The sequence below is a fragment of the Magnolia sinica genome, chromosome 5, assembly GCF_029962835.1.
Source record: "Magnolia sinica isolate HGM2019 chromosome 5, MsV1, whole genome shotgun sequence".
NCBI lineage: Eukaryota > Viridiplantae > Streptophyta > Magnoliopsida > Magnoliales > Magnoliaceae > Magnolia > Magnolia sinica.
In genome coordinates, this window is record NC_080577.1 from 98,961,588 (window position 1) to 98,974,872 (window position 13,285).

The window sequence follows — 13,285 nt, forward strand, 5'->3', positions numbered from 1 at the left end:
GTTTTGAGTTGTGAAATGTTTGTGTGATTCTGTCAGATCCGAGGAGCCTATTGAACTTGACAAGTTATGCTCGAGACGTGAAGACCGTTGATCTGATCAGCGTATTGTTGATGGAAATACCAGCCATATGACCTTCTCTCGTTGTATTGCTTTTCTTGCCCGTCTATTTGTAGGTCTCAAGTTGAAATGGTTTGAATTGCTGGCCCACCGTGATGTGTATGTTTTATCTATGCCGTCCATCCATTTTGACAGATCATTTTAGTGCATGTGCTCAAAAAGCAGGTTGATTGAAGTCTCAAGTGGACCACACCAAAGGAAGCAGTGGGGATTGAATTCCTAAATGTTGAAAAGTTCCTAGTTCCTAAGGCCCATCTTGATGTTTATTTGCCATCCAAGCTGTTCAAAAGGTCACATACACCTCTACGAATGGAAAACATCGATATCAGCTTCATGCAAAGCTGAAGTTTTGGACAGTGCTTCCTGTGGTGTGGTCCATTTTAACCTTTCCGCCTCCTTTTTGGGCTCGTGCCCTAAAATTTTCTTTCAAAATGAATGGACCCATGACAGTGGGCCTCATAGAGCCTCTGATAGGACTGTCCATCTCTAAAATGGGGCCTGGTGCATTCACAGATGGCCCCATCAGAGCAATGGTCTAGATCATTGAACTAAGGACCCCACTTCCACTTCCACAAACTTAAAATCCAAGCTTACCACAGACTGAGCTAGCTCAGTTAACTCGCTCAACTCAGCACGAATAAGCTCAATTTGGCTCCGCTTGAAAAGCTAGGTTCAGACCAAGCCAAGCTCTTCAATTGAGCTCGAAAAAATTTCGAGCCGAGCTCAACTTAACTTGGCTCAAAGCTCGGCCCCAACTAGACTCGGTTCAGCTCAACTGAAATCGATTTATATACCTTTTTATAAATATAATTAATTTGAAAGCTCAGCTTCAACTCAAGCTCAGCCCGCCCCGCTGACCAAACTGATCCAAGCTGGCCAATACGACTCTAAGACCATGCCGAGCCGATTTGAGCCAAGGTAAGCTGCGGGCCTAATCCAGCCCCAGTAGAATTCTTCTTCCAGCTCAAGTGAAGTTACTCCACATTGGGCCTTGTATATGCCTTCTTTGCATTCTCATCTGGCACTGTCTATAAGTGGGGCCCGCTAAAGTTATTTTTGGACCCAGTCCATAAGCCGGGCCCCACCGGATCAATGTTCTCAATCACAAAATCCTGACGACAATCACATGAGGAATTTGGTATTGAGGACATAGGATTTTGAACCTTTTTTTTTTTTAGTTTAAAGAAGTAGGTCCCATATTTAGGTGGCCCAGAAATGCCAATTTTTCATGTGCAGCCCATATGATTAACCACAGTTATAACTTGAATGTGTGGGCTAGCTTGATGAGTATCCTCATCTGAATTTCGCTCCAGGACCCATCCTGTATATAATAAGCCAGGTTGGATTAGATCAGAGCCGTTCTTTGATAGCAGTAGACCATTCATTTGATGGTTCGATTACCTGATGAGTGGACTGACCGGAGTTTTGGGCCGTTCGTGTGCAAAATGGACATGGAAAGACCACCACCGACAGCCCACGTTCAGTTCGGAAAGGTCCATTTTCTAGATGGTTAAAGACAGTCCTACTAAAGCATTTTTATTAGTGGCCAGGTAATAGCAGAGCCCGCCCGCAGGCAGTATGACTGGTTCAGATCATTATACACATACGACTTGCATTGTACACAACAGAAAGCATGAAAAAGCATCGCCTCACCAGCCATTGTCTCATCTTCTACCCCCCACAAAGCAGGTTCTTGAAACAAAAGGTACAAACATCATCTGAGAAAAAGATTGTGCACAAGGTTGGTTCCTCTACCAACCACCTCTACAACTGCCTGCGTGTGGGGCCCACCGTGGCTTGGGCTTGGCATCTAAACCTTCCAGCAGGATGACCGTGCCACGAAAATGAGACAACCCAAAAATCAGGCTGATGCAATCATCAGGTGGGCACGTGAACATGGCCCTCCTCATGACTGGATCATCCTGCTTTTCGAGGGAATGGCATTTTCACGATGGGGCGATCCTGCCGGATGGGTTCAATGCCACACACACACCCTTCATGATGGGCCCCACAAGCAAGTGCATACAAAAAATGAATGTGCCAATTAACAAACATGAGATCTCCGGTCCACCGATTACATGCAGGCAGTGTTCAAAGAATCATTATCGTTATATTGACCAAGAATACGTAAAGTCGATGCTCGGAAAAATATCAAGGGAAACATTGGGAAATGTTAGGAAAAAGGTAGAAATTTTCAGTGAAACTTTAAGAGAGATGTTAAAACACACTTATTACATGTCCCAATCAAAATATTGCAAGGAAAAAAAAAAAAAAAAACAACTATACATTATGAGTTTCCATTTTTTTTAAAGGCCTAACCATTTGTTGTAGAAAAAATAAGTATAAAATAAAATATATAAATTTTTGGCCAATCTAGCCCAACACATTAATATATAAAATTACCACATTAATTAATAGTGAAAAACACATTTTCTATTATAAAAATGAAAAAAATTAGGATTTTAACATTTTCCCCCCATTTTTCACTTAAATATTACTTTTTTTTTCCTAACAAATCCATGTTAATGCATGAAAATCGTGCATAAACATGGATTTCTATAGCAATACATGGTAATACTATTTGGGGGGGGAAAAAAGAGGTAATTTCTACAGTGGTTTTGTGTCACCTCTGAGTTTCAATCCATCTTTATTTCAAGTCGAGATTTCTCCCCAAATCCAAACTTGATTAAATAAAACCAACAATGATCAAAACCAACTAAAGAACGAAAAAAATAAAAATAAATAAAAAGTGGGGAATTTTTTGGTTTTCGGATTTTTTTCCCCAATTTTCTAACAATTTCATTATTTACAAATGTTTCCTTGGTATCAGGGATATTATCGATGGTATTGCCAATTCCAAGGAATTTTGTAAGGTATTCTTCTCAAAACATCGATGATATTGATAATGTCAATAAATATTGCCGATATTAACAAAAACATCAGCAATATTTGATTTTTTTTTCCCCTACTTCCAGCAGTTTCGGTGTCACTAACCTGGCGATATTGGTAATATTGCCGATGTATGGAACACACTGCGCACAGGTATACCGATGCACATTTCCCACACTTTCTCAAAGGCCAGTGTGGAAACAATAACTAGGGAAAAAATCCCTGGCCACTACCAATGGACATTGGAAGGAGTTTTTGGTAGAAAACCATCATATGTACTCCATTCAAAGAAGCAAGTCTACTCAAACAGCCTATGTAAATCCTTCTGATATCTCTATATCTTCAACAAAAAGGTCACAAAAGGTAATTTTTTGTAATCAATTAGGAAGCAAAGAGCTCTTTTTAGAATGATAAAATGAATGAAAGAAGGAGAGAAGTGGAAATTAGATTATATTTTCATCTAGAAATGGACCTGGTTAATTCAATCAACGGCTTAGATTCCATGTGTGGGGGTTGCCAAACTGGAGAGATGGAAACCTCACATGCAGCGGTTTGCAGGCTCAGGATTTGTAGGCAAGGTTGTCCTGGGGAGAATGGAGTTGGCTAGCTCTTCGTTCACCTTCACTGGGAGTGGCGGCATCTGCTTCATTACCCCGCTCGTGTCCTTCAAGCTGCAATGGGTGTGTCCATGTAAATTAGATATGGGCATGTGGGTCAATGCTAGAGATGGTTATTGTGAGGTTTAAAACCCCACAGTGCTCATCGGTCCATACGTCGTAAAGAGGAAATTTATAGGTGGGGGTCATCTTGCTGTGATTCAGGTCTTCCATCGGGTGAGTTCCAACCCACCTTGGATCACCAGACAATCCACATATGCAATGGGAGAGCCTCAATTGATGGAAGCAATCCTTGTGGTCCAGCACCCATTCACAATGGCGTCTGCCAGATGAACAATCTGGATCGCTAATGATGGCCCCCACCCACTCATACAAAATACCGACCCAAAAGAAAATGCCCATTAATACAGGCAAAGCGTTGTATCATATCCCTATGGTACAATATACATATTAGCCCAAGTTCAAAACATATAAAACATGAAAAATGCTGAGGAGACTCACATGAGAGCATATTGAAGGGGATATTCTTTGCACATGCCAGTGTGACGAACCTGTGCCAGATCCAGGCCATTCATCAGGTAGGCCCCTCCATGAACACTCCCCTGGCCTAAAATCAGTCCGGTCCACTAATTGGGTGAGCAACATGTACATGTATGTGTAGATCAGAACATGGATGCTGGTAAGTTCCTTTTTGTCAATATTTTCCATGGTGTCCCCGCCTGGTGAGCAAATCAGCCTGAGTTTTGAGCCAGGGCACGTTCAGCCCCACCAGGTGAGTGGACCAGCCTGAGTTTTGGGCCAGGCATGTTCGGCCCACCTGGTGAGTGGACCAGCCTGATTTTTGGGCCAGGGCATGTCCTCAGTGACCCCACCTGGTCAGTGGCATGGATCTTGCAGATGTGGAGCACCATTGGCATGTTTTCTGTGAATTACTTCAAATCTGCCTTCATGCAAATTTCGTTAGGATTTCTCACAAAATCGAGGTGTGTTTGGATGCGCAATTAAATTGCATTATGGTTTCCTTCATTAGCATTCATAATGAGGAAGGCAACTTCAACTTGAGGACTACTTCCCCTTTATGAATGCTAGAAAACAACATTTATTTTTGTTACTTACTTTTGGAGATTATATATATATAAGCAGCTGTAGTATTATATGATACTATAGTTCAAGCCTGGGTGTGTGACATACTCATTCATGATTGTGAGGATATTGTCCCGAGTCTGGCAGAGGAGATTGATGTTTTCCTGTATCTGCAATAAAAACTAATTAGCATATGCTGTCTGCAAGCAAAAGAGCTCGCTGTTGGCGCATTTATACCCAAGGTTTTATAAGGTGATGAGATGGAAGTCTTCTTCGGTTAAGGACTGTACCAAGTTCATTGGGGGAAAGTTGCTTGGAACATTACATTCCGGAGGAATTTTGAGGAAGATGAGACTGAGGAGCTTGGCATATTGGGGGAGGTTGTTTATTGTCAAAGGTACAAAGTATCAGTATCTCACTATTTATTGCACTCTTGGGATATGGGAATATATGGGAAATATAACATGTATCACAGTCTGTGCGAAACAATGAGGAAACTTTAGGAAATGGTGGAATTTCTTTAGTAAAACTTCAAGAGATGTTAAAAGACACATGATTACACACTCAAAACTCAAAAATGCTACCAAAAATATATATGCATAATAGTTTTCAATTGTTCAGGGGCCAACTATGCACTATTGGCCATGAGTGACGCCAAAAAAAAAAAAAAATGTTGCAGTTATATTCAAAATCAGTTCATATCATTCAAATGTCATACACATCAATATATATTTTTCCTTCACATTGCGACGTTGAAGGGAGAAAAATGGAATAAATTTGGATTTCAAATGCTTATATACCCGACTCAGAAAAAAAAAAAAAAAAAAAAGAAGAAGAAGAAGAAGAAGAAGAAGAAGAAAAGATGAAAAGATAAAAATTTATAATCAACCAGACATTACGTAATGCTCACACAAAATAAGTGCCAATAATGGCCCATTACATATAGAACATTCTCTTGGACATTTGTCCTGAAACTTTCGCCCTGTTTGGTATAATGCCTAAAAATATATCTTGACCACTAATCCATAATGATTTCCAGTAATAATTACTGTTAACTAAAATGAAATGAACTCATTTTTAGGGGAGTACCAAACAGGGCCATTGTGTTATCACTTTTACAGAAATATTCAGACCTTTCATAAATCAACTTAGTTTCAAGATCTCTATTTTATTTTGTCAATCGGATTTATTTGGATTGAGATCTGAGCTATCTGAATTGGATTCTTACAACGTGCTATAGCTAGAATGTGTCCAAGCCCATTACCAAAAACAAAAAACTAGAGACAATTAGCGTGAGAGATGCTCCAATGCTCTCAAAGCACTATAAGTCGTAGTCGTCCTAGTTACATTGGGACACTTAAGTCATCAATCCAATGTTCTAACCGTCCATCAGGTTCAAACCTATTGTCATGGGCTCCATGCAGACATCATGCCAACATCGCAATCTTAACCATCTGATCAAAACGGATGGTCAATATCGTTTACACAAAAATAGGCCCAATTGACAATCTGATCCATGTATTTGTTAGGACCCGTCATGGATTGCTTAATATTGTAAAGGATCACTTTTGTTAGGCAATCCTAACTATCCCATCCATGGCATAGAAAAGGGATGGCTACGAAAAATAAGAACAAATCAAGGATGCACATCCGATCGATCTAATTTCATGTATCGCCCATGAAATGTATTCTGGACTTAATGTTCAGTCCAGATCGATTGATTGAACTGGTCAATTAATAATGTGCTCTGACAGCACTAGAGCATTTCTCAATTAACAAGTCATACCGATACACCATTCTATATAAAATTCTAAATTTTGAATTAGAGTCAAATGACAGCTAACCACCCCTATTCTATCACATGTTTGGAGCTTAATTGCTTGACGGGATAAATCAGTTTCTATTATCCAGCAACAGATGAAGGAAACTGATATTATCAGTTGCTGTTACCTTAAGAGCTGCAAGATTCACAGATATTTGATCGAACATCTGGGCATTTTGCTCCAGCAGCTTCCCTGTTGCACCTCCTATCGCTGCAGATGTTGGAAATGACGCACATCAGTAACTAACATGAAGACTATAGCCACTGGACAGCTCAAAACAGGAGAGCTGCAAAACTCAAAAGAATTACAATATGAAAGAAAAACTAATCCCATCATTCTTTAATTATAATCTCATGTGAACTCAAAACTCAACTTGGACTTGATGAGCGCTCAAAGAAGAGTCGACTGAAAAATTGGCCACTTAAAAGATAGGGTTTTTCAAATCTTAAAAGGTAGATCACGTATACTTCTGAGTTTAAGAATACCAGTCGAGATTTTCAAGCACTTGCTGCACTTCATCAATATTTTTTACCTGTTAAAGTACTACTTAATCAGGCATTTTTATTTTTGTTTTTTTATTTTTATTTTTTTTGTTTTTTTTTTCTTTTTGGTAATAAAGGAAATTCTATTAACTGGAAAGAGAACGAGCAAATGTAATGGAGGAAACATTGATTAATCATCAATGGGAGACTTGTTATTTTCAGGTAGGGAGTGTTCTAAGAGAGATGAGAACAAAATGACATTTGCTGCAGCTGCCAGGTCATAGTTGATAAAGTACCAACCAAAGACAGGAAACACCTTATCACTAGAGGTTTCCAGTACAAGAGATGAAATGCGTGTGTACAACACTACAAAATATATATATATATATATATATATATATATATATATATATAGAGAGAGAGAGAGAGAGAGAGGACACGCCCATAGAAGAGCGTTGACGTGTTGGATCTGGCACATGTCCTGTTGGATCTGGCACATATCAGTGTTGTAACATTAATCCTTCATGCGATTGGATGCATAATGTTTGTTTTTAGTTTGGCACTCATGTGATGTATCACTAACTTTATATGTCGGTGTGTGCATTTATGTTATGATGCTCCCACAGGACACTTGTTCTTTCTTATATTTAGTGTTTTCTTGATAAAATGCAATGAGAGAGAGAGAGAGAGAGAGAGAGAGAGAGAGAGAGAGAGAGAGAGAGCACTAGATCTTCCTATTCTTTCCTTCTATTTTTTTCCCCTCCTTTATTTATCTTTAGGATAGAACCCTACCCACATGGTATTCAAAAATGGTTATGTAACGGCCTATGTAACAATAACAGTAGGACCCCTTACATGATACCGGGTGGCAACAGCCATTATAGACCCGTAAGAGTCCAATACGGAATAAATACAGTTTCTTCCTCTAAAAAAAGTTTTTTGACAGTTACAAGGGCTTAACAGCCATTATGGCCTGTATCATAACAGCCATAAGGCTGGCTGTTACAGCCACCGTTACAGTTAATGAATACATTGCTTACCCACCTTTTCCTCCAGTCACACCATAACATGAATGCACACATCCACATATAAAAGACATTATATATCAGATAAGCACCAAACTATCAAACAAACAAAAATATGTTAGGAGCTTTCCTTCTCAAATAAAAATAAAAAATAAAAAAAAAAGTAAGGAATTTTTGAAAGACAACAAAAGCATTACTTCTTAAAAACCAGATTTTAAACATGATTGTGGATCTCCATCTAAATGTAATCAAATATATAAACCAAAGTCTAGCCCGACGTTTTGCCTGAAAGTCTCTCTATACCAAATAAGACCTTTCCAGATGCAGGATATTGAAGGGGTGGGTTGGTCAATACTTTCAATCAGAAAAGGAAGATTGAGCAAGGCAAGGGAGAAAGAAGTTGTCCCCTCTTCTCTGGTAACCCGCCGCCGATCATATAGAGCGCAGGACAGCCTTTGACAACCATTTCACCCCTACTAATCAAAGGCTTCCCCCTCGTCTAACAAGGAGAATATACTCGCGGGGAAGGAAAAACGAGCAGTTTACGCTTTAGTAGCTACCGTTTCACTAGCTCTAGTATCCACTGGCTTTCAAGGAATGGAATATTACCAAACACCCTCCACTATTTCGCCATATATATATATATATATATATATATGAGTCATGCTCACCTGCGCACCTACGCACGTGTGCACCTTTGCACACGTGTCATGGGTGTCTAATCTGAACGGTCCATGTGATGCGGAATCCCATGAAACCCTGTGTGACAGATTTTCACCCTGATATAAAATTTTGGTGGGCCATAGCAAAGAGAAATGCAAATCAAGGGAGGAAACTATTTTCATTTTTCATGGCCCATCAAAGTTTTAGATCAAAGTAAAACTTGGGACCGGGAGGTTTCACGAGGTGTTGCTTCACATGAACGGTTCAGATTTTGGATCCACATCACGTATGATGGGTTCTCAAAAAAGTTCGCACCAGTTCCGTGCGAACTGGTGCGTAGGTGAGCATTTCCCTATATATATATATATGAAAGGTGACTATAATTTTATTAACGGAAAACAAAACAAAGATAGGAGAAGCTGAGAGAGCCTGCTGAGAGGGCAAACCCCACTAAGCTCCTAGGAAACTAAAATTGTAATCCTATAACAAAGGGACATTAACCGCCCATTCTATGATAAAACCTTTAGCCTTAGCTATTATCGATTCCACTGAGTTCGAGGCATTTGCAAAGCATCTCGCGTTTCTTTCCACCCAAACGGACCACCAGATTGCAAGGATGGACATTCTCCATATACACGTTCTCTTTTTTTTCCAATCTAACCCCGTGCCACGTTGAGAGCAATCTTTCCGCCAAGCCAACAATACACCAAGAGATGCTGAAATGCGCACAGATCTCTACCCAGATTTTAGAAATAAATGGATAGTGAACAAGCAATCGTTTCTTCGTCCTTCATACAACATAGACAAATGTTAACAATCTACATTCCCCTTTTTTTCAGATTGTCCAAAGTGAGAATTCTCTTTTTTCTAGCCAACCAACCGAAACATGCTATCTTGGGGGCAGCCGAGTATCTCCAAAAGTAGTGGGTCCCCTAATCTTCCTCAGAGACAAAATAGTTTTGAGAGTGGATATAGAGAGATTTGACAGAAAATTTGCTTGATTTATCTAGTCTCCATACCAGAGAGTCTGCATTCAGATGATTAGGCGATGATCAGTAAATGCATTGGAGAAGATCCACATACTCGGTTATCTCCCAATCTTGGAGATTCCTTTTACAAGCCACATTCCAAACAATCTTGCCAGAGGATATCGAGAAACAGTTGCGACAGAAACTAATTTGTTGGGAGCAAGCCTGAAAGTGTTCGGGAAGCGATATTTCAAGGGCTCTTCTCCCTCCCAAAGATCTTCCCAAAATCTAATATTTTTGCCGTGGCCAACCTCAAATCCAATTCCTCTTAGAACTTCATTTTTCGTATTTTGGATGTCCCTCCAAGGATGTGACACCCTGTAGAGTGACGAATCTTTAGTCCACCAGCCGCCCTCAGATGTGCCGTATTTACTTTTTATAATGATGTTCCAAAGATTGTCACCCTCAGTCCCCAGTCTCCATATCCATTTCCCTAGGAGAGTCCGATTCATTTTCTTAAGGTCTTTAACCCCAGCGCCTCCTTGGAATGGCTTGCACACCTCTTTCCATTCCATGAGATGGAATTTCTTCTTGCCTTCCTTACTGCTCCAAAGAAAATTTCGTCTGAGTTTATCTATAGAGGACGAGACTGTCGATAGACATCTATCTATGGACATGAAGTAAAGAGGCAAATTGGAGAGGGCCACCTTGATAAGAGTTAGACAACCTCCCAAGGAGAGGTAGCGACACTTCCACCTAGCAAGGTATTTCTCAAACCTGGCAATAATCTTGTCCCATAAAAACTTGGGAGGTTTACTGATACGTAAGGGAAGACAAACAAATGAGGACGAGAGAGAGGCTGGAGCACAGTGGAGGGATTCCGCATATGAGTAGATCTCGCCATCTTCCATGTTTACCCCTATCATCTTGGATTTTGCCAGATTCACCCTCAGTCCTGACACAGCCTCAAAACACCTGATTGTTGTACGCGGGTTTTCAATCTTGTCTAGGGAAGCTTTAGAAAAGATGAGGGTATCGTCATCGAACTGAATATGGGAGATCGTACTTGGCATACCTGCTATGCTAATACCACGGAGAATACCTTCGGCTTGACCTTTATGAAGCATTCTTGAAAGGGCCTCTCCCACTATGAGGAAAAGAAACGGAGATAATGGATCGCCTTGCCACAGGCCTCTTGTGCTTTTAAAGAATCCTTTTGGTGACCTGTTGAGAAGAATTGAGAAATGGGCCGATTCGATACATTCACCCATCCTTCTTAACATATACTGGAGGTCTGGAGGAAACCTCAATCCACGTGGTCGTAGGCCTTCTCGATGTCCAGCTTGCAGAAAATACTCTTCAAACCCGATTTGTGACAAGAGTCGAGACACTCGTTGGCAATGAGCGAGCAATCGATAATCTGCCTACCTGAAATGAAGGCATTTTGGTTAGCTGAAATGATTTTCCCAATCAGTAACTTTAAACGGGAGGCTAATACTTTGGCTAGAATTTTATACGGGCCCCCGATCAGGCTGATGGGTTTGAATTCTTTGAAGGTGGCCGCACCCGCTACTTTGGGAATAAGAGCGATGAAAGAGGCACCTAGGCCAGTGGAAAGTCTGCCTCTATCGTGGAATTCATGGAAAAAAGCCATGATATCAGGGTGAATAACGTCCCAAAGGCTATGGAAGAATGAAATAGGAAAGCCATCTGGGCCAAGGGACTTATCTCCACTCAGCGTTTCAACTGCCTTCCTCACTTCTTCCACTGTGAAGGGGGATTCAAGGAATCTAGAATCTGCTTCAGTAATGTTGTCCATTTCAAGGAGGTCCAACCGGGGTCTGTCCCAATCTTCAGCCAAGAGGAGAGATCTGAAATATTGGATGGCTTGCTCTGCTATTTGACTTTCTTCTTCAATACGAACCTCGTCAACAATGATACTGCTGATCTTGTTGGATCTTGCCCAGATACTAGCAATGTTGTGGAAGCAACTCGTGTTTTTGTCGCCCTCCCTGATCCATTTGTCTCTGGATTTTTGTTTCCAGGAGATTTCCCTTTCCAAGACCATTGCTGAGATGGATTGGATCGGCTCGATTCTACTATTCTGCGTTGCGATAGACATAAGAGTTTGTTCAGAGGAAGTATCAATCTTTTGAAGATCTGAAAGCATGACTTCCAGTTCAGAATCTCTTTTATGAAGCTCTGACGTCTTCCACTGCTTTAGCTTTTCTTTGAGGAGTTCGAGTTTGGATAGAAGTCTATGGCCTGCATACCCTTCCACCTGAAAATCGGACCACCAATCAGAGATAAACTTTATAAAACCATCTATCTTAAGCCAAGAAGAGTCAAACCAAAAGGGTTTAGGACCCTAATTGTCATCTTCTACCGATAGAAGGATCGGACAATGGTATGAGGTTCTTCTCAGAAGAGCAGACTGATGAATCAAGGGAAAGGCTTCCATCCAATCTGAGGAAACTAAGAATCTGTCTAGTCTGGATAGAATTGGGTTGGCTCTCCCATTAGTCCAAGTGAAACTGGCCCCTAACAGTGGCAAATCCACGAGCTCTTGGTCTTCAATCCATTCTGAAAAAACTTTCATAGCTGGGGAAACCTTTCTATTTCTCGAATGTTCATCAGTGAATCTGCACATGTTAAAATCCCCCACTATATAGCAAGGGCCTAAGAAAGACTGTTTAGAACTCGTCAATTCCTCCCAAAATTCTGCTCTATAGGAATCTTGAGTGGGGCCATACACAGAGATAATGAGACATCGATATTTATTCGATTTATCCTGCAGAATTACTGACACAGAAAATCGGCCTACACATGAATTCTAAAGATCCCATAGAGCTGATCGCCAAGCCACCAAAATACCTCCAGCTCGAGAATGATCCATTTTGCGTCTGTTGCCTTCCATAGAGTGGCCATCAGCCCATCTTTAAACTGGGATATTTTAGTTTCCTGAAAGCATATGACATATGGGTTCTTTCTACTCACAGAGTCTTTGATGAGTCTTCTTTTCTGCTTGGACCCCACCCCTCTGACGTTCCATGAGATGATCTTCATTGGGGAACCGAACTACCCCGAGTTTCTTACCTGACTGGAATCTCGATACTGATATACAATGAAAAGCGCTATATATTGGGAGTTGACACCAACCGACGTAACTCCCTGTTACTGATTGATCTGGGAATCTGCTTTGAGGGAGATCTGGATATTGGAAGAGGTCTTCCTCTGTTCTCGATACATTGGAAAAGTGCTATATAGTCCTCCGGACAATCTCCAAACAACAGCCTTAATGATCTCTCGACGTGACCAACCGCATCTTTGATCCATTTCTTCCTTTAGATGGTTTGAATGAGGTTAGATCTGATAGAGTCTTCATCTCGATTCTTATCTTGGGACTGGGGAAAATCAGCTGCATCTACAGGGGTTCTACCTCTATGATTTCTTCTTCAGAGCCTTCTTAGAAGAGCGTAATGGGGCCTAGCCGGGTCCAGTCGCGAGGGGAGGAGGCGTGGGATGAAATGGGGGAGTCGAGGGGAGATTGAAGGTCCACCGAGGAGACATACTCTGAATCCTCTATCTCAGAGTTTCGATCAGCAAGGTTTAGCCGGT

The 13,285-nt window shown here is 40.9% G+C and overlaps 1 protein-coding gene across 1 annotated transcript in view; it reads right to left on the bottom strand.

Annotated features, from left to right (window-relative positions):
- Positions 1-3,201: 3,201 nt before the first annotated feature.
- The window catches only part of LOC131246407 (uncharacterized), a 50,640-nt gene continuing 40,556 nt past the window's right edge, over positions 3,202-13,285 (bottom strand). Inside the window, exons 5-7 of the mRNA XM_058246514.1 lie at positions 6,657-6,739; positions 4,815-4,876; positions 3,202-3,677 (exon numbers count right to left, since the gene is read on the bottom strand). Of these exons, the coding sequence (XP_058102497.1) occupies positions 3,545-3,677; positions 4,815-4,876; positions 6,657-6,739 (278 nt within the window). The 3' untranslated portion in view covers positions 3,202-3,544. The remainder of the gene's footprint in view (positions 3,678-4,814; positions 4,877-6,656; positions 6,740-13,285) is intronic.